This window comes from Bufo gargarizans, chromosome 2 (assembly GCF_014858855.1).
Source record: "Bufo gargarizans isolate SCDJY-AF-19 chromosome 2, ASM1485885v1, whole genome shotgun sequence".
NCBI lineage: Eukaryota > Metazoa > Chordata > Amphibia > Anura > Bufonidae > Bufo > Bufo gargarizans.
Genome location: NC_058081.1, coordinates 427,245,250 through 427,272,140, shown reverse-complemented (window position 1 = coordinate 427,272,140; position 26,891 = coordinate 427,245,250). Strand labels below are relative to the sequence as shown.

The 26,891-nt window shown below is 44.9% G+C and overlaps 1 protein-coding gene across 1 annotated transcript in view; it reads left to right on the top strand.

Moving 5' to 3' along the window:
- SLC4A9 (solute carrier family 4 member 9) overlaps positions 1 to 26,891 on the top strand; it is a 194,841-nt gene that overhangs the window by 139,542 nt on the left and 28,408 nt on the right. The window contains exons 17-18 of the mRNA XM_044280915.1: positions 13,073 to 13,145; positions 14,479 to 14,547. Of these exons, the coding sequence (XP_044136850.1) occupies positions 13,073 to 13,145; positions 14,479 to 14,547 (142 nt within the window). The remainder of the gene's footprint in view (positions 1 to 13,072; positions 13,146 to 14,478; positions 14,548 to 26,891) is intronic.

Genomic DNA, 26,891 nt, shown 5'->3' with positions numbered 1-26,891 from the left:
TGTAGAAACTAAAAAAAAAGGCTGGAAAATATGAGTTGAATGCAGTATTTTGTAATGCAGAACCTCCATCATGCTGTATGAAACAATTGCCAGTCCCTCACTCACTCTCTGGGACAGGGATCCGCAACTCCCAACACCCCAGCTGTGCAGAAGCTGCAACTCCCAGAATGCTTCATTGACTTCTATAGGGGTTCAAAGAACAGCCAAAAATTTTTGCATGCTGGGAGTTGTAGTTTCATAGCAGCTGGAGTGCCGATGGTTGTTGATATCTGCTCTATGCTTTCTGTGATAAAACTCTAAAATCATCCCAATTATATTTCCTAATTCTCTACCTATAGCACCCCTATAGCTATATAGCCCCTAGGAAATGACTTCTGTTTGCAATTGTTTTTGGTCAAACACAGCTACAGCACATCCTATAACATGCACAGTTGAGAACACAATGGCGTTTCTTCCTTTTGAGTATAAGTACCTGCTTGTATACTGCCCCCTGATTGACCGATCAGTCTGTCAGCCTCTGAGCCAATCGGGGCAATCCTACCCGCATAGCATAAATAACATTATAACTTTTATTCTTTGGGTTAAATGTTTCCTTCTACGGAGCTATGTAAGGGCTTGATTTTTGTGTTATGACTTGTAGTTTTCATTGATATCATTTTGGGTGCTGATGAGAGACAGAGGGAGTCTGCTCCTTCTGTAACCACTTATCTGGGAGACCCGTGCAGCGCTTAGACTGGGCCACAATAAAAAGGCAGTCCCAGCCTAAGGCCCCTTAGTGACCACTGTAAAAGGGCGTATAGGTGGTCACTAAGGTGTTAAAATAGCTTCATTCAAATTAACAATTTCAGCAATTAACTAATAGCCAAGATTATGTATCCATTGGAATACTGTTTCCAATTTGTCCACCAATGTAGTCAATCGGTATCCTGCAGGATGTACTTATATGGATATGATATGGGTCCCAATTTCTGCATATACAGTGGATAAAAAAAGTCTACACATGCCTGTTAAAATGTCAGGTTTCTGTGATGTAAAAAAAAAATGAGACAAAGATAAATAATTTCATAACTTTTTCCACCTTTAATGTGACCTATAAACTGTACAACTCAATTGAAAAACAAACTGAGATCTTTTAGGTAGAGATATATCTTTATGGAACTGCTCTCCATGTTCGTCACTTACGCATCCCAAATTGGGTTGGAAAAAGTCAAGATGGGAATGCAAGAAATGCACTTTCAATGACATTCGGCAGCCAAGTTGTTCATATGCTGTAAGCATGTTGTCTACTAATTCAGCATAGTTTGCAGCTCGTCTGTTCCCAAGGAAGTTCTGCACTACTAGCACAAATGCATCCCAAGCTGCAGGACGCACTCGCTTTGTCAGACTCTTGCGCTGATCATAAGTAGTGCATTTGCCACATATGTAGCAGAAATTGTCTGGATCGGTAACACATTTGCGTTTATCCATCTTAAGTTTTAAAACTGATAGCACTATAACAGATCACTTTATCAAAATCTGTTCAGCTTGCCTTATATACTTACTGCTGACATCAGCCTGAGTGCGTCCGGACATGTCCATTGGAATATCTCAAATATAATGCATTAATATTATAACTGAATAGGCTTTGCATGCATTTAACCCTTTAAGGACCTCTGCCGTACATGAACGGCAGAAGTCTGGTCCCCAAACATGGTACCCGCTCGCACGTGCAGCGGACGCCATAGCTGCCGATTTTATACTATTTTAAATAGCAGAGACCTGCAACATCTGTGCAGTCCGGAAGCGGGAGTCGCGCACTTCCGCTCTGGTAACAACGTTACCTGGCTGAGATCAGGGAACCTGTTACATTCATCTAAAGGGCTGAAGCCTCAAGCAGGCTTTGGTTCCTATTAGATGACTATACCAATACAGGCCACTAAGGTTCAGCATTGTATTGGTATAGTGCAAATGAAGTGTTTATATAGACATCAATGAACACAATAGGCAATCTAATGATTGCCAGCTATTGTCACCCAAGGTTTTCAAATATTAAAAAAATAAAAATTCAAATCACCCCCTTTCCTTAAAATAAAAATACTTAAACAATAAAAAAATAAACATCATGGAAATCGCCGCGTGCGAAAATGCCCATACTATTAAAATCTAACATTATTAATGGCATACGGCAAATGGCGTAACGGGAAAAAAAAAATGCCAATTTGCCATTTTTTGTCACTTCAACTACCCAATATATTTTTTTTTAATAAGAAGTGATCAAAAAGTCGCTCACATTTCAATTTGGTATCACTGAAAAGAACAGATCGTCCCGCAAAGAATGAGCTCTCACACAGCTCCATGCACATAACTACAGAAACATTATAGGGGTCAGAATATGGTTATAAAAAAAAAAGCCAGCAAAATGTGGTTAAGAGCATGGCAAGTGCTCTGCAAACAAATGTGGATAGGGAAATGACTTCGAATAACATAAAATACATAAAAATTACATAAAATAATCTTGATCTAGGAGGACGAGGTCCATATGGAACAGGAGGTTGAGGAGGCGGTGGATGTGGCAGTGTAGGTGGAAGCAGCAGTGGAGGAGGAGGAGGTAGCCTACACTTCTTTTTTGTTTTAAATTTATTTTATTTAAATTTTTTTAAATTCGGGCACACCCCAAAACATTGGGAAATATAACCTGTGATAACCCCAGTCATGCTAAACACACGTTCAGACAATATACTGGCTGCAGGTCAGGCCAGCACCTCCAAGGCGTAAAAGGGCAAGCTCAGGCCATGTGCCCAATTTGGAGACCCAGAAGTTGTAGGGGGCAGAACCATCAGTCAGTTCGTGTAGGCGTGTGCAAACATACTGCCCCACCATGTCGCACGTCCCCGTGATGTTTACAATCCAATTGGATATCTGCTCTATCAACTTTCAATGTTCTTTCCTGCGCCTACCATGTTGATCATTAGCGGCGAATCAGGGTTCCACCCCGGAGAGGGAGCGTGAGAAAGAGAGACCATATCCAAGGGAGATCAATGCATGAAATTTAATTGTGATAGAGCGAAAATGTTGGAAAAGCTGTTAAAACTGAATATTTGAAGCAAAGGAGGGGGGCAATTACCCACTCCCGACTCGGGGAAGTAGTGGCGATAAATAACAATACAGGACTCTTAAGATGCTCTGTTATTGGAATGATTCATAAAACATTATAGGGAATGTCACTGTGGTATTTTTTATTTGGAAACGTTAGCCAGGAGAGGCCCTGCTGCCATTTTGTTGACTCTAGCTAATGTAAGGGATTGTCTCTTTTCAGGGGGTCACACTCACAGATATCTCATTAGACAACAGATTTTCATGTCTAAACTGTGCATTTATTGTGTCACACAGCATAAAGAAAAACATACAAATAAACTCCTGCCATCTAGGAGCTACCTAAACAAAATACGTCCCTACCTCACTCGTAGAGCACAGTTCACACATGCACATTATATGCAGCTTTCCTCAGCCAACCTCAACCCCAGACCTTTACTGCACACCTCAATGTTCACATTGCCACACTAACTTCTGCCTGATCGCACGTCCCTGTGATGTCCACCATCCATTTGGATATCTTCTCTATCAACTTTCGATGTTCTTTTCTGAGCCTACCATGTTGATCACGGTTATCGGCGAATCAGGGTTCCACGCCGGAGAGGGAGCATGAGAAAGAGAGACCACATCCAAGGGAGATATATGTATTAAATTTTTTTGGGTTCGAGCTAAAATGTGGGAAAAGCTGTTAAAGCACAAATGTGGGACAAATTATTAAAGCGCAAATGTGGGAAAAATTATTAAAGAGCAAATGTGGGACAAATAATTGAAGCGCAAATGTGGGACAAATTATTAAAGCGCAAATGTGTGACAAATTATTGAAGCGCAAATGTTGGACAACTTTTTAAAGTTTAAGCATTCAATGTATTCCCTGTCACCTATGCAGAGCAGGGGTTTATTCACGTCCAAAATTCTAAAATGTTAACCCAAGAATGTAATAGAAAAATTAGTGAAATTTATTAACCTGTCTACTTGGTAGATCAGGGGTCTATGACAAAAAAAATTGTTTATTGTCACCTGAAAATGTAAAAGAAAAATTTGTGAAATTTTTTAAGATGTCAACTAGGTAGAGGAGTGGTACATCACACCCAAAAATTGGTGAATTTCACCCGAAGATGTAACAGGCAAATTTGTGAATTTTTTAAATCTGTCTACTAGGTATAGCAGTGGTATATCACACCAAAAAATTTGTGAATTTCACCCGTAAATGTAACAGACAAATTTGTGAATTTTTTTAACCTGTCTAGGTATAGCAGTGGTACATCACACCCAAAAATTTGTGAATTTCACACAAAAATGTAACAGACAAATTTGTGAATTTTTTTTAACCTGTCTACTAGGTATAGCAGTGGTAAATCACACCCAAAAATTTGTGAATCTCACCCGAAAATGTAACAGACAAAGTAGTGAAATTACATAAAATAAAATACGTACAAATAAAAAAAAGACTTGATTTATGAGGTGGAGTTCCATATGGAGTAGGAGTTTGAGGAGGCAGTGGACATAGCAGTGTAGGTGGAAGCAGCGGTGGAGGAGGACGAGGTAGCCAACCCAGATTTTTATTTTTTTATTTTTATTAGGTTCACCTGTATAGTATCCCCTGAAGACGCCGAATCGTTCGGCGAAACATGTAGGGATACAGGCTTTTAACTTTTAGGTCAGGAAGGGTAGGCAGGGATCTAGAATCTGAGAATTTTGAGATTTAGAGGGTAGTTAACCCCTCAGGGTCGACATTGTTTGACATGTGAACATACACACCAGTACAAGTGTTTATATCCCGAATCCAACCACTTCCTCAGAGTTTTACTAATTTGTTCCCAAGAAGCTTATATGTATTTTAATATAGCTACAATAAAGATTTAGTTTTAGTAATATCAGTCAGAGAGGCTGCAGAGACACGCTAAGGTCCAAGTGACCACCTAATCTTATTTTTTTGTAGAGCCAACATTGGCACCCTGGCCACGCTTCACCCTCTGCCCACAGATTCTACATACGGCCACATTCACCTCCTCCTTAAAAAAAAACTGCCACACCGCCGAGTAGGTGATTTTACCCCCAACACTCCTGACCGCTCTCAATAACAGCTCCCACGCCACTCTCCTCATCACTACTTGCCCACCTAGCGGAGGAAGCGGCAGATGCCTCCTCCACATCTTGGCTGGGCAGTAGCTGCTGACTGTCCTCTCTAGTAGCTATTCCTCTCTGAAAAGTGGAGCAGAGCCTACAGCATATAATACTTCTCGCGGTGAGGGAACAGAAAAGCACAGAAGCAGGTTGAGGACAGGTGAGATCGAGTCAACCATTCAAGAATCGCTGGGTTGCTGCTAATGACACGACCGCTAGCTAAAACTGGGAACTCAGGCCTCTCAAAGTGACCCCCGCTGCCACGCCTCCTTACTCTGCTGCGACCTCTGCCTGCACCAGAAACATTTAGGCCTCTGCCACTCCCCTGTGCAGGGCTTGGCATTTCTCTGCCTGACATACTGTTAGATCAAATAACCAAATGTTAGATCAAATATTTTTTATTTCGCCACTAATACACAGCTGAACGCCAATTAGGCCCTAATATTTTTCAATTTTCAATTTTTACAGAAAAGGCTTTTCAAAAGATAAGTATTAACGGCAAATATATTTGTATTTCACCACTAATACACTGCAAACTAGGCTGTAAAATATCTCACTTGACCGCTGAATGGCAATTAGGCCCCAAATGTATTTTTATTTTTACACAAGAGGCTTTTCTACAGATAAGTGAAACAATGAAAGGCGTATATATTTGTATTTTGGCAGTAATACACGGCAAACTGGGCTGCAAAATATCTCACTGCACCGCCAATTAGGCCTCTTTCACACGAACGTGTGTGCTCTGTGGCCGTATTGCGGACCACATTTGCTGATCCACAATACACAGGCGCTGTTCCTTGAGCAAGGTCTGGAATGGAAGCACAGAACGGAACCCTATGGAAGCACTATGGAGTGCTTCCGTGGGGTTTCGTCCCGTACTTCCGTTCCGCAAAAAGATAGAACATGTCCTATCTTTTTGTGGAACTGGCGGATCGCGGACCCATTAAAGTGAATGGGTCTGTGATCCGCTGCGACTGCCCCACGACTGTCGTTCGTGCATTGCGGCCTGCAATTTGCGGGCCACGGTTCGTGTGCAAGAAGCCTTAGGCCCAAGTTTTTTTTATATTTTTACACAAAACGCTTTTTAACAGATAAGTACAACTATGAACGGCAATTATATTTGTATTTTGCCAGTAATACATGGCAAAGTGGGCTGTAAAATATCTCTCTGCATCGCTGAACGGCAATTAGGCCCAAGTTTTTTCTATTTTTACACAAAAGGATTTTCTACAGATAAATACAATTATGAACTGCAAATATATTTGTATTTCGCCAGTAATACGCGGCAAAGTAGGCTGTAAAATATCTCACTGCACTACTGAACGGCAACTAGTTTTTTTCTATTTCTACACAAAAGGATTTTCTACAGATAACAACAAAAATTGTGATCACTGGCGCTATTTCGCAATGCGGACTGATAGTGCTGCAAGAAACTGTCGGTACCGCCACGACTAAAATAATTGCAATAGGAAAAACAGTATTGTTTCTGTGCAAACTATCAAATATAAACTGTTTCTTAATTGACTCCTGTTGAGATTCCACCACATCCAATATTCCCCTATACCAGTGATGGCGAACCTATGGCACGGGTGCCAGAGGCGGCACTCAGAGCCCTCTCTGTGGGCACCCGCACCATGGAAAAAGTCTATGGTGTACTAATATGCCTTAGACTTTTCCTGCCGTTCAGCAGCGCAGGGCGCACTATGAACGGCACAGGCAGCATATTTTTAAAAAAAATGATAAAGTACATGGAAGATATTCTATATTGGACTGTAGTATTCAAGGTAAATTGCTGTGTTGGCACTTTGCAATAAATAAGTGGGTTTATGTTGCAGTTTGGGCACTCGGTCTGTAAAAGGTTCGCCATCACTGCCCTATACGAATAGTGCAATTGATTTGTGATATAAATCACTCCTACCTCCGTTTCTCCTGGGGTCTATTTCTTTGTTGGTCCAGCCGTGGTAAATGCTCCAATGGCTTGGCTCAATCCCGGAGTCCTTTAGAGGCAGTTTAGTTATTTCTTTCAGATGGAAGCGTGCCCCGGTCTGAGGAAGAGAAGCGATACTTCCCAAAACGCGTTGGATTTTTTTCCAATATCAGCTTTCATAGATGTGCTTAGGTGACGTCACCCAGCTCCATACCGGAGCGTGAGAATCAAATAGGAGGAGAAAAAAATAACTAAACTGCCTCTAAAGGACTCCGGGATTGAGCCAAGCCATTGGAGCTTTTATCACAGCTGGAACAACGACCCTGAGAGAAACAAATGTAGAAGTGAATTATATCACAAACCAATTGCAATATTCGTATAGGGGAATATTGGAATCTCAACAGGAGTCAATTAAGGGACGGTTTATATTTGATAGTTTGAGCAGAAACAATACTGTTTTTCTACAAATAAGTGCAACAATGAAGGCATATATACAGTTATGTTCAAAATAATAGCAGTCAGACATCACTAGCCTGATCAATCACTGTTTTTGGTAGAAATGATATTTCTACATGGCAAGTAATTTACTAGCAGGTGTAGTAGAGTAGTAGAAATCCAACAGACCCAACAGTCATGACATGCATGCTGCTGATTCTCTGTAATGCAATCAATTATTGAAAGGAGCATTTTCAAAATAATAGCAGTGTGGAGTGCAATGAGTGAGGTCATTCATTTTTTGAAAAACAGGTGGCAATTATTGCCCTTATTTAAGGAAAGAAGGCAGCAAATGTTGTACATGCTGGCTACAGTGCATTTCTTTCTGAAATTCTGAGGAACATGGGTCGTTCCAGACAATGTTCAGAAGAACAGCGTACCTTGATTAAAAAGTTGATTGGAGAGGGGAAAAACATATAAAGAAGTGCAGAAAATGATAGGCTGCTCAGCTAAAATGATCACAATTGCTTTCACCTCATTTTCACCTTAAAGGGGTTGTCTTAGCTATTTTTTTGTTCTTTCTATGTTCCTAACTAAGCAAATGTAACAGCTTTCCAATTAACTGAGTTTATCTACAGTGGCTGGTTTCTCAGATTTCACTGAGGGTCACATGACCTGTGATGTCAGCTTCTCTCCCTGCTCAATAAAGTTTGTTTACAAGCCTTTAAACGAGAAGTCACTGTGCTGGCCATGCCCCCCTTTACTGCCAGGCTCTGCTCTGTCCTAGGATTCTTAACCCATTCAGCTTCACAGACTGGGTAGCAGCAGGCAGTGACAATTCCGAGATGGCGTGGCAGTCCAGGTGGACCACAGAATCCTGGTCTTGAACTGTGGAGAGAAGATGCAACAGGCTGGCCAGAAAAGACCGGCCCTAGGGCATAATCTTCGTGGCATGATTCAGCAGACCCAGCAAGGACTGTAGCTCCACCTTGGTCAGGGACAGAGCGCTGAACACCCTGGAGATGGCAGGGTGGATCTTAGCCAACTTCTCTGGTGGCAGACTAGCCTCCATCTTAACGGAATCTAACGTAATGCCCAGGAAGGTTACCCTGGTAGCTGGACCCTCGGTCTTGGCGGTGGCCACAGGTACCTGGAGGTGGGAGAAGATTTCCAGAAGAGTGGCGGGAATTGAGGGAACCAGGTGAGGGTGTTCAATGAGCAAAAAATCATCCAGGTAATGAATTACCATAGGAAGACCGCCGTGGTGCACTAGGATCCAATGGAGTGCCCTGTCAAATTGGTCGAACAGCCAGGGGCTGCTCTTGGACCCGAAGGTTAGGCGATTAGCAAAATAAAACCTGTTCGACCAATTGATACTATAGTACCTCCAAAGATGCGGGTGGACTGGAAGAAGCTTGAAGGCGTCAGCTATATCTACTTTGGCAAGCCAAGACCCAACCCCTGACTGGAGGATGAGCTGAATTGCCCCCTCTACTGACGAGTATTGCATGGAATACTCATCAGACGGGATGAGTGAATTCAGACTTGGGGTGGATGACATATGAGGTGCTGACAAGTCGTAGATGAGGCGTTTTTTATTGGAAGATTGTTTCACAACCAGCCCGATAGGGTTGATCCGCCAGGATTGAAATGGGATGTGGAGGAAAGGACCAATAATGAAACCCTTTTCGACTTTGGATCAAAGGAGGGTATCCACGGCCTCAGGGTCGCTGAAGGCCGAGCGCAAATTGGGACCTTCCCATGACCCGTGAAGCAGGGTGATGAGCCCTGTGTGGAAGCCCTCCCAGAACCCAGCCAAGAGGAAAGCCAGAAAAATGACGGTCTGGGTGATCCTGAAGCAGAACAGCCAGAAGGTCTACATCAATGTCGGCTGGTCAGGAGCTCTTAGAAGATTTCTTGGTACAGGCCGAACGTGGATGAGCCCGAAAGCACGCCGAGCAGATATGAAGAGCTCAACAGAGGAATGGAAGATAGACTGACATGAGGCAAAGGAGGGAGCTCTGAGACCTGCAAAATGATAGCAGAACAGCTCCATGTCGAGATTGGCCCAATTAGTCAGGAACTGAAACTGGGACAGAGCTGCTGCCGCCTTGGCGGAAAAAGACCTGTGATAATCGTAGAACGCTGAGCCCACCGTACTTGTGGCCCAGGTCCGAAACCCGATACAGGTAGGTATCAAGCTCCTCCCTCCTGTTTGGATGGGACGAACAGACAATGTCCCGATACAGGCTAAAAGCCAGGACAAACTCTGCAATGGACAGTTTGCGATTAAGTCTGGCGTCTTTGGCTTTCAAGACTACCGAAACCTCCCTGCAATTAATGATCCAATTTTCCGAGATGTCCTGGGAGGCGATGAGGATGGAGGCTAAATTCACATCCTTCCCAGCCAAGATGTCCCTTTTAATATGCTCGGGATGAAATGAGACAGGGCAATTTGAGGTCCAGGAGCTGGCCTCACCTGCCACATCCGGAGGTGGGGTGAGTGCCACCACCGGAGAAGGGGGAGCTGTTGAAGGTCTGGCTTCGAGAGCTGCAACCCTGGCCTGAATGTCGAATATAGAACTGGCCAGCCCGCTAATGGAGGACTGAATCTGGGACAGGGCTTGCTGGATGGAAGGCGAGCTAGACTGAACTTCAACTGAACTCGGGGCCGTCATCAATAAGTGGTATAATTCCGCCTTACGGGCCGACGTGGAATGACGGATGCCCCTACGGTTGAGCTCGGTAATCAGCCTAGGTACAGTCCAGTTCCTTAAGGAAGCGCTGCCGGAGTGACCAGAAGCCGATGTTCCAGGAAGGGAAATATTGTCTTCCATCTCTGACACATGAGACATCCTCGACCTGCGGAAAAAAAGCTAATGAGAGGGGGAATGAAGCTGAAGAAGTGAGCGAAAGAAACAGCCGAGAATGAAGATGAAAAGCGAGAGTAATGAGACAAATTAAGATGCTTACCAGATGAAGCCTAAGACCGAAGAACTGGAGATCTGAATCCGCTTGCGGACCAGCAAGCTAGAGAAAAAGACGCAGACCTTCAGAAGAGAAGAAAAGGAACACAGTCCTCAGAGGGACCGAGCTTAACCTGAACTTACCTTAGAGAGGATTTAACCCTCGACCGAACGCAAGATGAAAAAACGGACCGAACCTACGATCTGAAGATAACGCACATGAGGACCAGTTAACCAACAGCTGGGAAGAAAACGGGAGGCGACAGGTGAAGACACAGAAGAGGACCATACTGACAATCGAACCTGCTGGCCCAGGGAGCAAAACGAGCCTGGAATGTGACCTAGGGGCTCAAGAGTCATACCTGACTGGAAAACAAGAAGCATAGAGGACCCGCACCCGTGACCCTCAGAGAGACCAGGTGGCCGAGGAAGCTGAAGACAGACCTGGGCAATCCAGGAGGAAAGATGAACCCTAGGCGAACTAGGGAAAAAGGACCTGGGCGATCCAGGAGGAAAGGAGAACCCTAGGCGAACTAGGGAAAAAGGACCTGGGCGATCCAGGAGATGAAGACGTGAACCGGGCGAACCGGTAGATGACGGCCCTGGGCGATCCAAGACCTAAAAACAGAACGAACCCCGTGAGAGAGAGTGAGCGTGAGCGATCCGGGAAAGGCCGTGCCAATGATAAGTAAAGTAGAGAGGACGCTGTGAGTCGGCAGAACTCGGGAGATCCGAGAACTGCGGAGTAGGAGAGGACAGAAGACCTGAAGTGAGCTGAACGTGGAAGGAAGCTAGAACGGAGGCCTTGGCGAATCCGACAATACCGGATTAGAGAATCTAGGAACCTGGAGGCAGAACCACCCAAAGTGTCGTGAGGTGACAAGAAGAACATGAACCTGTATGTACCGGGGTATCCTGAGAGAGGTCGGGAGCGGTGGACAGCCGAACGCTGAACTCGCCACAGGAGGAAGCAGAAGGGGCGGACCCGGAAGTGAGGTAGCTGCTGAGGATGACCGGACAAGACGGCATGCCACAGAGACGCCAGACTGTAGGGAGGTTAGCGCGGGGCTAAATACTGCATGGCCCTCCCACAAATACAGGCTGAGGCTTCAGCCTTAACTATATATATATATATATATCTCCTGCAGAATACCGAATGAGTAAATTTGTGGACATATTGGAAACAGTATTCTAAAGGATAAATACTGTAGACATAGCTATTAGCTAATTGAGTGTATATATCTAGGAATTGTGATTTATTTAAATGGTGTTATTTTAATAAATTGATTTTAATGTTATATCAGACTTCATCTTAGAGCAACAATCAAACCCTCAATATTAATCAGACCTCAGCTCAGACCCTCAATGTTAATAAAACCTCCAATCAAACCCCCAATGTTTATAGTACCCCCAATCAGACCTCAGATCAGACCCCTAGTGTGAATAAGACTCCCATTCAGACCTCAGATTAGACCCCTATGTTAATAAGACCCCCTATGTTAACCTTCCTGCTCCGGGTGCTGCTGCCACTCATGAGATCCAGCGCTCTCCCTGGTCTTCCTGCTGCGCTGTGACCCGATGTCACACAGCGTTAGGTCACAGAGAACACCAACATCCTCCTGCTGTGCGCAGGGCAAAGCACAGCATGCGGACCACGGCAAGGGAAGACCAGGAAACGATGAGTACCGAGCCTGCACAGAGAGTGCTGCATTCACCGCTTCCCAATCCTCCTGTACTAATGAGTGTTTCCATCATGGAAGTGATCATTAGTATTTGTCCCATAAGACACACAGATATTTAACTCCCACACACACTTTGAGGGGAAAAAAATGCATCTTATGGGGTGAAAAATATGGTATATGTAATTTACCAGCTCCATGCAAAAGATAAGCAGAACTTATCAGGTTCAGACCAAAACCCTGAATTATTACATAAGCATCAAGAAATTGTGTGCTGGCCTAGCAGGAGCATTGTTATGGTCTTTAACCTACTAAGGACAGTGTGATTTTCCTTTTTGCATTATTGTTTTATACTACCTTCTTTCCAGGGGGCATAACTTTAGAATTTTTCCTTTCACATAACCAGATGAGGGCTTGTTTTTTGCAGGGCAAGTTAAACGTGATTCCGACACAATTATATGGGTTTCATTTTTATGGCATTCCTTTTGTGTTAAAACTGACCTATTTCCTTCATTCTAATAGTAGGTATGACTACAGTGATACATTTATATATTTGTTTTTTATTTTAATACTAAAAAAAGTAAGCTTTGAAAAAAATATTTATAAATAGGTACAGTATCTCTAGAGAGTTGTGCAAGGTTTCATTTTTTATAGGATGATCTGTATTTTTAATGATACCAATGTGGAGTGTGTATGGCTTTTTATCACTTTTTATTCAATTTTATTTGCGAGGTGAAGTGTAAATACAAAAATATTTAAATTAAGGGACTTGATTGAAAAAAAAAAATGTGTGGTATATCCCTTTTACATTTGCAAATAAAAGAATTTCATTGATCAAACTTTATATTAAAACAGTTTTCTCTTTACAGGGAGCAGAGATTAACTGGTTTAGTAGTCTTCATCCTGACTGGAATCTCTGTGTTTTTGTCACCAGTTCTTAAGGTATTCTATTTTGTTATATTAAAAGGGTTCATGTATTTCATAGCTAATCTTAAAAAAGTGGTTTGAAGGGGTGATCATACTTACCTGGTCCCCACCTCTGGGTTTGGTTTCGATGACTCCAGGGGTGGCGCTCTTCCCTTCAAATCAACATTCGTCTACAGAGGATGGGGTGCAGTCAGACACGTGAAAGCTGCAGCCAATCACAGGGGCAGTGACATGCTCCTCTTGTGGACAGTTTTCAGTCTTTGCTGCAGCCTGTGATTGGATGCAGTGATCATGTATCCCCCGCATAGCGGGATGTTGATTTCAGCACTGCAGGGAGGGGAATAACTGGCCCAGGAACAACAGAGACTGAACCCAGAAGCAGGGGTGAGGTAACTATGATCACCACTGGGGGTTGGCCACTATGGGAGGTCTCTATTAGTCTTGGATAACCCCTTGAAAGATACATTTATGCAGCTAATATTTCCTTTACTGAAGGATAAAGCCATTTTTATCATTATTGATAATTATTGATATAATTGTTAATGATTGATATCATTATTGATACACATAAGAATTGTGTTCTGTTCAGTGTGAAGGCTTCGGTTCATAATGAAAGTCACAGCTCTGGCAGTAAGTCCTGATGCTTGGAATGAAGCTGTCAACCCAAATGGGAATGGAGTATAAAATGCAGATTTATACTGGCTTAGACTTTATGCACATGAACATGTGCCATCCGGGCCTGTATTGCGGCCGGCAAACAGCAGGTCCACAATATGCGGGCACTGGCCGTGTGCTCACCTTATCAAGGATGCTGACGGATTCAATTGAATGTGTCTGCAGTGCAGAAGGACTGATGCAGAACGGAGACATATAACCCCACAGAAGCACTATGGTGTGCTTCTGTGGGGTTTCTCTCTGTACCTTTGCAAAAAAAAATGTACATGCTCTATTTGTTTGCAGTGCAGGCAATTCACAGACCCATTGAATTTGAATGGGTCTGCATCTGCCTGCGGCAGCTGGACACTAGTTGCCCGTGCATTGGGAACTGCAATTCGCACAATGTACGGAATGGCTGGCACACATTCGTGTGCATGAGCCCTTGAAGGGGTTGTCCAGATTTTTTATATTGATGACCTAGAGTATCTTCATATCAGATTGGAGAGGCTCTGACACCCGGCACCTACACTGATCTGCTGTATGAACGGAAGGTCATCAATATTAAAAGCCCGGACAACCCCTTTAAGCAGGAAAGCTACTTATGGAAAACAAAAAGAATGAACATTTAAATTGTATTATATTTCCACCTTACATCTCATAATTTCTACTTTCCTATGCTTTTTATGTTTAGTATATACCAATGCCTGTATTATACGGAATCTTTCTTCAAATGGGTGTGGCTGCTTTAAAAAGTATTCAAGTAAGTAATAACATGTCTAGAGATGAACTATATGTATTATGGGGGACATTTGTCAAGACTATTATGCTTTTTGTGAGGCATGAAAAGTAGGACTGTTTCAGCAAGTTGATCATTACTATAGCGCATTTATGATATGTGACATTTTTAAATGTTCATGCATCAAATTTAAAACCAATTTCAAAATTTGGTGCAATGCCAGAAAACAAATTTAAAATTACATTAAAAAGGACCGCAAATTATAAATTCCCACTTGTTTATTTAGTGTTTTTCAGTGTTTCTTTTTCCTACCAAACAGATAAAATGAGGGTTAAGTCAAATGCATACTTTTTTACATAATCTCCCTGCTTTTCAATACACTTTTCCAGCTGTCATCAAGCTTTCATATTCAATCATAAAAAATAAAAAAATGTTTTAGGCTGAGATGTGAGCCATGAATGTACCGCTATCCAACAGAATCAGTTCATGTGCACACTCATGGACGTGGACGGGCTCCCAACTCCTTCTTCATGGCTGACACTTGTAAGACCTTCCTGGAACTTCTCTATTCATTCATACACACTTCTTTGTGATAAAAAAAAAAACCTATTTCTCTATAATGTGCAGAAAGTCTTTAAATCCTTCAGCCACCTTCAAAACATACCCGTACTTCACATTGGTCGAGGGTATGTATGGAGCAGGCTGCTGATCCATACACAGCATGTACCAGCTGAATTGTACAGCAAGCACCCAGCCGCAATGACTGAGAATGACGATCCCACCGAACCCAGTCATTTAACCCCTCAGGTGCTGCTATCAATGCCAGTCGTGGCGTCTGTGAGGTTACCATGCCAGCCTGGATGCTGCTGAAGCCGTCCAGGCCTGTCTTGATAAATTCCCTGCTGCTCTGTGCATGAAGCACAGCACAGCAGGGGCAGTGTAAAAATACTATTCACCCTAATAGGCCTCTAAAGATCAAAAGATGCCAGGTTCTTGCTCCCTAGGGGTCTGAGTTATTAAATAAAAGGTTAAAAAAAAGTAAAAAAATAAATAAATCACTGCATCCGCAAATGTCTGAACTATTAAAATATTATAAAAATTCCTGTGCAGTGAATGTCATAATTAGAGTTGAGCGAACACCTGGATGTTCGGGTTCGAGAAGTTCGGCCGAACATCCCGGAAATGTTCGGGTTCGGGATCCGAACCCGATCCGAACTTCGTCCCGAACCCGAACCCCATTGAAGTCAATGGGGACCCGAACTTTTCGGCACTAAAAAGGCTGTAAAACAGCCCAGGAAAGAGCTAGAGGGCTGCAAAAGGCAGCAACATGTAGGTAAATCCCCTGCAAACAAATGTGGATAGGGAAATGAATTAAAATAAAATTAAATAAATAAAAATTAACCAAAATCAATTGGAGAGAGGTTCCATAGCAGAGAATCTGGCTTCCCGTCACCCACCACTGGAACAGTCCATTCTCAGATATTTAGGCCCCGGCACCCAGGCAGAGGAGAGAGGTCCCGTAACAGAGAATCTGTCTTCATGTCAGCAGAGAATTAGTCTGCATGTCATAGCAGAGAATGAGGCTTCACGTCAGCCACCACTGCAACAGTCCATTGGCATATATTTAGGCCCAGCACACACACAGGCAGAGGAGAGAGGTCCCGTAACAGACAATCTGGCTTCATGTCAGCAGAGAATCAGTCTGCATGTCATAGCAGAGAATCAGGCTTCACGTCAGCCACCACTGCAACAGTCCATTGGCATATATTTAGGCCCAGCACACACACAGGCAGAGGAGAGAGGTCCCGTAACAGAGAATCTGGCTTCATGTCAGCAGAGAATCAGTCTGCATGTCATAGCAGAGAATGAGGCTTCACGTCACCCACCACTGCAACAGTCCATTGGCATATATTTAGGCCTAGCACACAGGCAGAGCAGAGAGGTCCCGTAACAGACAATCTGGCTTCATGTCAGCAGAGAATCAGTCTGCATGTCATAGCAGAGAATGAGGCTTCACGTCAGCCACCACTGCAACAGTCCATTGGCATATATTTAGGCCTAGCACACAGGCAGAGCAGAGAGGTCCCGTAACAGACAATCTGGCTTCATGTCAGCAGAGAATCAGTCTGCATGTCATAGCAGAGAATCAGGCTTCACGTCAGCCACCACTGCAACAGTCCATTGTCATAAATTTAGGCCCAGCACCCAGGCAGAGGAGAGAGGTCCCGTAACAGACAATCTGGCTTCATGTCAGCAGAGAATTAGTCTGCATGTCATAGCAGAGAATCAGGCTTCATGTCAGCCACCACTGCAACAGTCCATTGGCATATATTTAGGCCCAGCACCCAGGCAGAGGAGGGAGGTCCCGTAACAGAGAATCTGTCTTCATGTCAGCAGAGAATCAGTCTGCATGTCATAGCAGAGAATGAGGCTTCACGTCACCCACCACTGCAACAGTCCATTGGCATATATTTAGGCCTAGCACACAGGCAGAGCAGAGAGGTCCCGTAACAGACAATCTGGCTTCATGTCAGCAGAGAATCAGTCTGCATGTCATAGCAGAGAATCAGGCTTCACGTCAGCCACCACTGCAACAGTCCATTGGCATATATTTAGGCCTAGCACACAGGCAGAGCAGAGAGGTCCCGTAACAGACAATCTGGCTTCATGTCAGCAGAGAATCAGTCTGCATGTCATAGCAGAGAATGAGGCTTCACGTCAGCCACCACTGCAACAGTCCATTGGCATATATTTAGGCCTAGCACACAGGCAGAGCAGAGAGGTCCCGTAACAGACAATCTGGCTTCATGTCAGCAGAGAATCAGTCTGCATGTCATAGCAGAGAATCAGGCTTCACGTCAGCCACCACTGCAACAGTCCATTGTCATAAATTTAGGCCCAGCACTCAGGCAGAGGAGAGAGGTCCCGTAACAGACAATCTGGCTTCATGTCAGCAGAGAATTAGTCTGCATGTCATAGCAGAGAATCAGGCTTCATGTCAGCCACCACTGCAACAGTCCATTGGCATATATTTAGGCCCAGCACCCAGGCAGAGGAGGGAGGTCCCGTAACAGAGAATCTGTCTTCATGTCAGCAGAGAATCAGTCTGCATGTCATAGCAGAGAATGAGGCTTCACGTCAGCCACCACTGCAACAGTCCATTGGCATATATTTAGGCCTAGCACACAGGCAGAGGAGAGGTTCATTCAACTTTGGGTAGCCTCGCAATATAATGGTAAAATGAAAATAAAAATAGGATTGAATGAGGAAGTGCCCTGGAGTCCAATAATATATGGTTATGGGGAGGTAGTTAATGTCTAATCTGGACAAGGGACGGACAGGTCCTGTGGGATCCATGCCTGGTTCATTTTTATGAACGTCAGCTTGTCCACATTGGCTGTAGACAGGCGGCTGCGTTTGTCTGTAATGACGCCCCCTGCCGTGCTGAATACACGTTCAGACAAAACGCTGGCTGCCGGGCAGGCCAGCACCTCCAAGGCATAAAAGGCTAGCTCTGGCCACGTGGACAATTTAGAGACCCAGAAGTTGAATGGGGCCGAACCATCAGTCAGTACGTGGAGGGGTGTGCACACGTACTGTTCCACCATGTTAGTGAAATGTTGCCTCCTGCTAACACGTTGCGTATCAGGTGGTGGTGCAGTTAGCTGTGGCGTGTTGACAAAAGTTTTCCACATCTCTGCCATGCTAACCCTGCCCTCAGAGGAGCTGGCCGTGACACAGCTGCCTTGGCGACCTCTTGCTCCTCCTCTGCCTTGGCCTTGGGCTTCCACTTGTTCCCCTGTGACATTTGGGAATGCTCTCAGTAGCGCGTCTACCAACGTGCGCTTGTACTCGCGCATCTTCCTATCACGCTCCAGTGCAGGAAGTAAGGTGGGCACATTGTCTTTGTAGCGTGGATCCAGCAGGGTGGCAACCCAGTAGTCCGCACAGGTTAAAATGTGGGCAACTCTGCTGTCGTTGCGCAGGCACTGCAGCATGTAGTCGCTCATGTGTGCCAGGCTGCCCAGGGGTAAGGACAAGCTGTCCTCTGTGGGAGGCGTATCGTCATCGTCCTGCCTTTCCCCCCAGCCACGCACCAGTGATGGACCCGAGCTGCGTTGGGTGCCACCCCGCTGTGACCATGCTTCATCCTCATCCTCCTCCACCTCCTCCTCATCCTCGTCCTCCTCGTCCTCCAGTAGTGGGCCCTGGCTGGCCACATTTGTACCTGGCCTCTGCTGTTGCCAAAAACCTCCCTCTGAGTCACTTCGAAGAGACTGGCCTGAAAGTGCTAAAAATGACCCCTCTTCCTCCTCCTCCTCCTCCTCCTCCTGGGCCACCTCCTCTTCCATCATCGCCCTAAGTGTTTTCTCAAGGAGACATAGAAGTGGTATTGTAACGCTGATAACGGTGTCATCGCCACTGGCCATGTTGGTGGAGTACTCGAAACAGCGCAACAGGGCACACAGGTCTCGCATGGAGGCCCAGTCATTGGTGGTGAAGTGGTGCTGTTCTGTAGTGCGACTGACCCGTGCGTGCTGCAGCTGAAACTCCACTATGGCCTGCTGCTGCTCGCACAGTCTGTCCAGCATGTGCAAGGTGGAGTTCCACCTGGTGGGCACGTCGCATATGAGGCGGTGAGCGGGAAGGCCGAAGTTACGCTGTAGCGCAGACAGGCGAGCAGCAGCAGGATGTGAACGCCGGAAGCGCGAACAGACGGCCCGCACTTTATGCAGCAGCTCTGACATGTCGGGGTAGTTGTGAATGAACTTCTGCACCACCAAATTCAGCACATGCGCCAAGCAAGGGATGTGCGTCAAATTGGCTAGTCCCAGAGCTGCAACGAGATTTCGCCCATTATCACACACCACCAGGCCGGGCTTGAGGCTCACCGGCAGCAACCACTCGTCGGTCTGTTGTTCTATACCCCGCCACAACTCCTGTGCGGTGTGGGGCCTGTCCCCCAAACATATGAGTTTCAGAATGGCCTGCTGACGTTTACCCCGGGCTGTGCTGAAGTTGGTGGTGAAGGTGTGTGGCTGACTGGATGAGCAGGTGGAAGAAGAGGAGGAGGAAGCCGAGAAGGAGGAGGTGGCAACAGGAGGCAAAGAATGTTGCCCTGCGATCCTTGGCGGCGGAAGGACGTGCGCCAAACAGCTCTCCGCCTGGGGCCCAGCTGCCACTACATTTACCCAGTGTGCAGTTAGGGAGATATAGCGTCCCTGGCCGTGCTTACTGGTCCACGTATCTGTGGTTAGGTGGACCTTGCCACAGATGGCGTTGCGCAGTGCACACTTGATTTTATCGGATACTTGGTTGTGCAGGGAAGGCACGGCTCTCTTGGAGAAGTAGTGCCGGCTGGGAACAACATACTGTGGGACAGCAAGCGACATGAGCTGTTTGAAGCTGTCTGTGTCCACCAGCCTAAATGACAGCATTTCATAGGCCAGTAGTTTAGAAATGCTGGCATTCAGGGCCAGGGATCGAGGGTGGCTAGGTGGGAATTTACGCTTTCTATCAAATGTTTGTGAGATGGAGAGCTGAACGCTGGCGTGTGACATGGTTGAGACGCTTGGTGACGGAGGTGGTGGTGGTGGTGTTGGTGGTACATCCCCTGTTTGCTGGGCGGCAGGTGCCAACGTTCCTCCAGAGGCGGAGGAAGAGGCCGAGGCGGCAGCAGCAGAAGAGGTAGCAGGGGGAGCCTGAGTGACTTCCTTGGTTTTAAGGTGTTTACTCCACTGCAGTTCATGCTTTGCATGCAGGTGCCTGGTCATGCAGGTTGTGCTCAGGTTCAGAACGTTAATGCCTCGCTTCAGGCTCTGATGGCACAGCGTGCAAACCACTCGGGTCTTGTCGTCAGCACATTGTTTGAAGAAGTGCCATGCCAGGGAACTCCTTGAAGCTGCCTTTGGGGTGCTCGGTCCCAGATGGCGGCGGTCAGTAGCAGGCGGAGTCTCTTGGCGGCGGGTGTTCTGCTTTTGCCCACTGCTCCCTCTTTTGCTACGCTGTTGGCTCGGTCTCACCACTGCCTCTTCCTCCGAACTGTGAAAGTCAGTGGCACGACCTTCATTCCATGTGGGGTCTAGGACCTCATCGTCCCCTGCATCGTCTTCCACCCAGTCTTGATCCCTGACCTCCTGTTCAGTCTGCACACTGCAGAAAGACGCAGCAGTTGGCACCTGTGTTTCGTCATCATCAGAGACATGCTGAGGTGGTATTCCCATGTCCTCATCATCAGGAAACATAAGTGGTTGTGCGTCAGTGCATTCTATGTCTTTCACCGCTGGGGAAGGGCTAGGTGGATGCCCTTGGGAAACCCTGCCAGCGGAGTCTTCAAACAGCATAAGAGACTGCTGCATAACTTGAGGCTGAGACAGTTTCCCTGGTATGCATGGGGGTGATGTGACAGACTGATGGGGTTGGTTTTCAGGCGCCATCTGTGCGCTTTCTGCAGAAGACTGGGTGGGAGATAATGTGAACGTGCTGGATCCACTGTCGGCCACCCAATTGACTAATGCCTGTACCTGCTCAGGCCTTACCATCCTTAGAACGGCATTGGGCCCCACCATATATCGCTGTAAATTCTGGCGGCTACTGGGACCTGAGGTAGTTGGTACACTAGGACGTGTGGATGTGGCAGAACGGCCACGTCCTCTCCCAGCACCAGAGGGTCCACTAACACCACCACGACCATGTCCACGTCCGCGTCCCTTACTAGATGTTTTTCTCATTGTTATGGTTCACCACAACAACAAATATATTATTTGGCCCAATGTATTGTATTCAAATTCAGCGGGATATAAATTTGAGGCCTAGTATTTAGGCGCTGGGTGACCGGTATGGATTTAGTGACAGAATTAGACTTGGAAATGCACAGAAGCGTGTGTGTGAAGTTATTCTGAATGACCCTATGTGCACCTTCAATATGATCTACCCTTTTAGGGATAGATTTCAAATAGCTCTGATATAGCAGAAACCACTAAATTATGAAATTGCTAAATTGGGAATTGTATTTCAACCCAGAACAAGAAATGTGCTTGAACGGACACTAAATAACTCGCCCAGCTACAGCACTAGGGACAGATTTAGCTGGATATAAATTTGAGGCCTAGTATTTAGGCGCTGGGTGACCGGTATGGATTTAGTGACAGAATTAGACTGGGATATGGCCAAAAAATAAACAGACTATTGCTGGTTAAATGCACTTGGTGTGACAGCTTCACCCTGATGTAGGCTTTAGCCAAAAAACAACCACACCATTGAGGGTTAAATGCACTTGGTGACAGGCGCAGCTTGCCCCTGATTTAGTATATGGCCAAAAAATGAACAGACTATTGCTGGTTAAATGCACTTGGTGTGACAGCTTCACCCTGATGTAGGCTTTAGCCAAAAAACAACCACACCATTGAGGGTTAAATGCACTTGGTGACAGGCGCAGCTTGCCCCTGATTTTGTATATGGCCAAAAAATGAACAGACTATTGCTGGTTAAATGCACTTGGTGTGACAGCTTCACCCTGATGTAGGCTTTAGCCAAAAAACAACCACACCATTGAGGGTTAAATGCACTTGGTCGCAGCTTGTGCTGGCGCACCACAAGACACAAAATGGCCGCCGATCACCCCAGAAAAATGTGACTGACAAACGGTCTGGGCAGCCTAAAAACAGTGAGCAATTGAGGATCAGCAGCTCAATGATCCACAGCTGCAGATCGATCAGTTAATCAAGTCCTTTGGAGGAGTTAATCTGCCTAATCTCGCCCTACTGTCGCAGCCGCAACCTCTCCCTACGCTAATCAGAGCAGAGTGACGGGCGGCGCTATGTGACTCCAGCTTAAATAGAGGCTGGGTCACATGGTGCTCTGGCCAATCACAGCCATGCCAATAGTAGGCATGGCTGTGATGGCCTCTTGGGGCAAGTAGTATGACGCTTGTTGATTGACTGCTTTGCAGCCTTTCAAAAAGCGCCAAGAAAGCGTCACAAAAGCGCGAAGAAAGCGACGAACACCGAACCCGAACCCGGACTTTTACGAAAATGTCCGGGTTCGGGTCCGTGTCACGGACACCCCAAAATTCGGTACGAACCCGAACTATACAGTTCGAGTTCGCTCATCCCTAGTCATAATGTAAAACAAATGAAAAACACATGATTCACCATTTTTTAATCACCTTGGCCCCCAAAAATTGAATAACAGAGATCAAGAAGTCGTATATTTTTAAAAAAATAAATAAATAAAAGTTTGGTATCGCTTTATTAATATTGAGCCGCAGAATAACTACGTTATGTCATTTTTAGCACGCAGTGAACGCCTTGATGTCAAAACTTTTATTTATTTTTTTCGATTTAGCCCCACAAAGATTTTTTTGCCCATTTTACAATAACACAAATGGTAAATTAAATGTTCCCCTTAAAAAAGACATCTTATCCTGAAAAAAATAAGCCCTCATATGGCTTTATGATCGGGAAATTTAAAAAGTTCTGACTATTGGAACGTTGGGAGGAAAAAATTAAAATGCAAGACAAAAAAGGCGCAGTTAGGCTCCTTTCACACTAGCGTTCGTCGGTCCGCTCGTGAGCTCCGTTTAAAGGAGCTCACGAGTGGACCCGAACGCCTCCGTCCAGCCCTGATGCAGTCTGAATGGAGCGGATCCGCTCAGACTGCATCAGTCTGGCGGCGTTCAGCCTCCGCTCCGCTCGCCTCCGCACGGCCAGGCGGATCCGTTCAGACTTACAATGTAAGTCAATGGGAACGGATCCGCTTGAAGATGACACCATATGGCTCAATCTTCAAGCGGATCCGTCCCCCATTGACTTTACATTGAAAGTCTGAACGGATCCGCTCAGGCATCTTGCGCACTTAGAAATTTTTCTAAGTTATTAATGCAGACGGATCCGTACTGAACGGAGCCTCCGTCTGCATTAATATGATCGGATCCGTTCAGAACGGATCCGATCAAGCGCTAGTGTGAAAGTAGCCTTACTTAACCCCTTAAGTAGACGGCTATATTTCACCTTAAGGACCAGGTCATTTCTTGCAAATCTGACCAGTGTTACTTTATGTGTGAATGACTTTAAAACTCTTTTACTTATTCAGGCCATTCTGAGATTGTTTTTTAATCACATATTGTACTTAATGACACTGGTGAAATGGAGTAAAAAAAAATCATTTTTATTTATAAAAAAATACCAAATGTACCAAAAATTTGGAAAAATTTGCAAATTTCCAAGTTAAAATTTCTCTACTTCTATAATACATAGTAATACTTCCAAAAATAGTTGTTGCTTTACATTCCCCATATGTCTACTTTATTTTTGGATCATTTTGTGAATGTCATTCAATTTTTTGGGGATGTTACAAGGCACAGAGGTTTAAAAGCAAATCTTGAAATTTTTCATAAATTTTCAAAAAACAACTTTTTAAGGACCAGTTCAGGTCTGAAGTCACTTTGTGAGGCTTACATAATAGAAACCACCCCAAAATGACCCCAACAAACGTTGTTAACTCTTTAGGTGTTCCACAAGAGTTAATAGCAAATGGAGATACAATTTCAGAAATTCGATTTTTGGGCTAACTTTCCATTTTAATCCATTTTTTTCAGTAACAAAGCAAGGGTTAACAGCCAAACAAAACTAAATATTTAGAGCCCTGATTCTGTAGTTTGCAGAAACACCGCATATGTGCTTGTAAACTACTGTACGGGCACATGGTAGGGCGTAGAGCGAAAGGAGCGCCGTGTGGTTTTTGGAAGGCAGATTTTGCTGGACTCGTTAATTTACACCATGTCCCATTTGAAGCCCCCCCGATTTACCCCTAGAGTAGAAACTCTATAAAAGTGACCCCATCTAAGAAACTACACCCCTCAAGGTATTCAACACAGATTTTACAAACTTTGTTAACCCTTTAGGTGTTGCACAAGAGTTATTGGCAAATGGAGATGAAATTTAAGAATTTAAATTTTTGGGCAAATTTTCCATTTTATTCAATTTTTTACAGTAACAAAGCAATGATTAACAGCCAAACAAAACTCAATATTAATTGCCCTGATTCTGTACTTTGCAGAAACACTCCAAATGTAGTCTTAAACTACTGTACGGGCACACGGCAGGGTGTAGAGGGAAAGGAGTGCTGTGTGGTTTTTGAAAGGCAGATTTTGCTGGACTGGTTAATTTACACCATGTCCCATTTGAAGCCCCCTCGATTTACCCCTAGAGTAGAAACTGTATAAAAGTGACCCCATCTCAGAAAATACACCACTCAAGGTATTCAAAACTGAATTTAAAAACTTTAATAACCCTTTAGGTGTTCCACAAGAGTTATTGGCAAATGGAGGTGAAATGTAAGAATCTAAATTTTTGGGCAAATTTTCCATTTTAATCCATTTTTTACAGTAACAAAGCAAGGATTAACAGCCAAACAAAACTCAATATTGATTGCCCTGATTCTATAGTTTTCAGAAACACCCCATATGTGGTCATAAACTACAGTACGGGCACCCGGCAGGGCATAGAGGGAAAGGAGCACCGTGTGGTTTTTGAAAGGCAGATTTTGCTGGACTGGTTTATTAACACCATGTCCAATTTGAAGCCCCCCTGATGCACCCCTAGAGTAGAAACTCTATAAAAGTGACCCCATTTTGGAAACTACAGGATAAGGTGGCAGTTTTGTTGGGACTATTTTTAGGGTACATATTCTAGGAACTTGCTATGCCCCTCACGGAATACCTTGGGGTGTCTTCTTTCCAAAATGAGGTCACTTGTGGGGTAGTTATACTGCCCTGGCATTTTAGGGGCCCATATGCGTGAGAAGTAGTTTGCAATCAAAATCTGTAAAAAATGCCATGTGAAATCCGAAAGGTGCTCTTTGGAATGTGGGCCCCTTTGCCCACCTAGCCTGCAAAAAAGTGTCACACATGTGGTATCGCCGTACTCAGGAGAAGTTGGGGAATGTGTTTTGGGGTGTCATTTTACATATACCCATGCTGGGTGAGAGAAATATCTTGGCAAAAGACAACTTTTCCCATTTTTTTTATACAAAGTTGGCATTTGACCAAGATATTTATCTCACCCAGCATGGGTATATGTAAAATGACACCCCAAAACACATTCCCCAACTTCTCCTGAGTATGGCGATACCACATGTGTGACACTTTTTTGCAGCCTAGATGCGCAAAGGTGCCCAAATTCCTTTTAGGAGGGCATTTTTAGACATTTGGATCCCAGACTTCTTCTCACGCTTTAGGGCCCCTAAAAAGCCAGGGCAGTATAAATACCCCACATGTGACCCCACTTTGGAAAGAAGACACCCCAAGGTATTCAATGAGGGGCCTGGCGAGTTCATAGAATTTTATTTTTTTTGCATACGTTAGCGGAAATTTTTTTTTTTTTTTTCTCACAAAGTCTCACTTTCCGCTAACTTGGGACAAAAATTTCAATCTTTCATGGACTCAATATGCCCCTCAGCGAATACCTTGGGGTGTCTTTGTTCCAAAATGGGGTCATTTGTGGGGTGTTTGTACTGCCCTGGCATTTGAGGGTCTCCATAATCATTACATGTATGGCCAGCATTAGGAGTTTCTGCTATTCTCCTTATATTGAGCATACAGGTAATGAGATTTTTTTTTCCCGTTCAGCCTCTGGGCTGAAAGAAAAAAATGAACGGCACAAATTTCTTCATTCGCATCGATCAATGTGGATGAAAAAATCTCTGCCCCCCAAAAAAAGGAGGGGAAAGGCGTCTGCCAGGACATAGGAGCTCCGCCCAACATCCATACCCACTTAGCTAGTATGCCCTGGCAAACCAGATTTCTCCATTCACATCAATCGATGTGGATGAATAAATCATTGCCGGGATTTTTTATTATATACAAAGTGTTTGCCAAAGCATAGGAACACCGCCTCCTCCTCAGCTCATATGCCTTGGCAAACGTATCTTTTACTGCAGAGGAGAAATCTCGTCTTGCAGCACCGCATACTCCGACTTGTGTGTAATCTGACAGCAGCGCAATGCTTCTGTCAGAATGCACATCAGTGCTGCAGCTAGTCGATCGGCCGCAACACAATAATTTTATTAACTTTTGAACAGAACATATAAACTTTAACTTTTTGAACTGAACATTAACCTTTTTGCTTACTGGTGATTTTTTTTTTTACCTTTATAGGACAAACCTCTCCTTCCCCATGGGACAATGTGCAAAGCGCAAATCGCCCAAAGATGTGGCGAAGTGCGTTATGCACTTTGTCCCAGGTGAAAGGAGACGTTTGCAGCAGCTCTGTGTGAATGGGCCCTAATAGCCCTGTGTGCCTGTCCTGGTGAGATGTGATCCCTATGCTAGGTGTACCTGTGTGTGGTACTTCCGGAAACACTCCCCT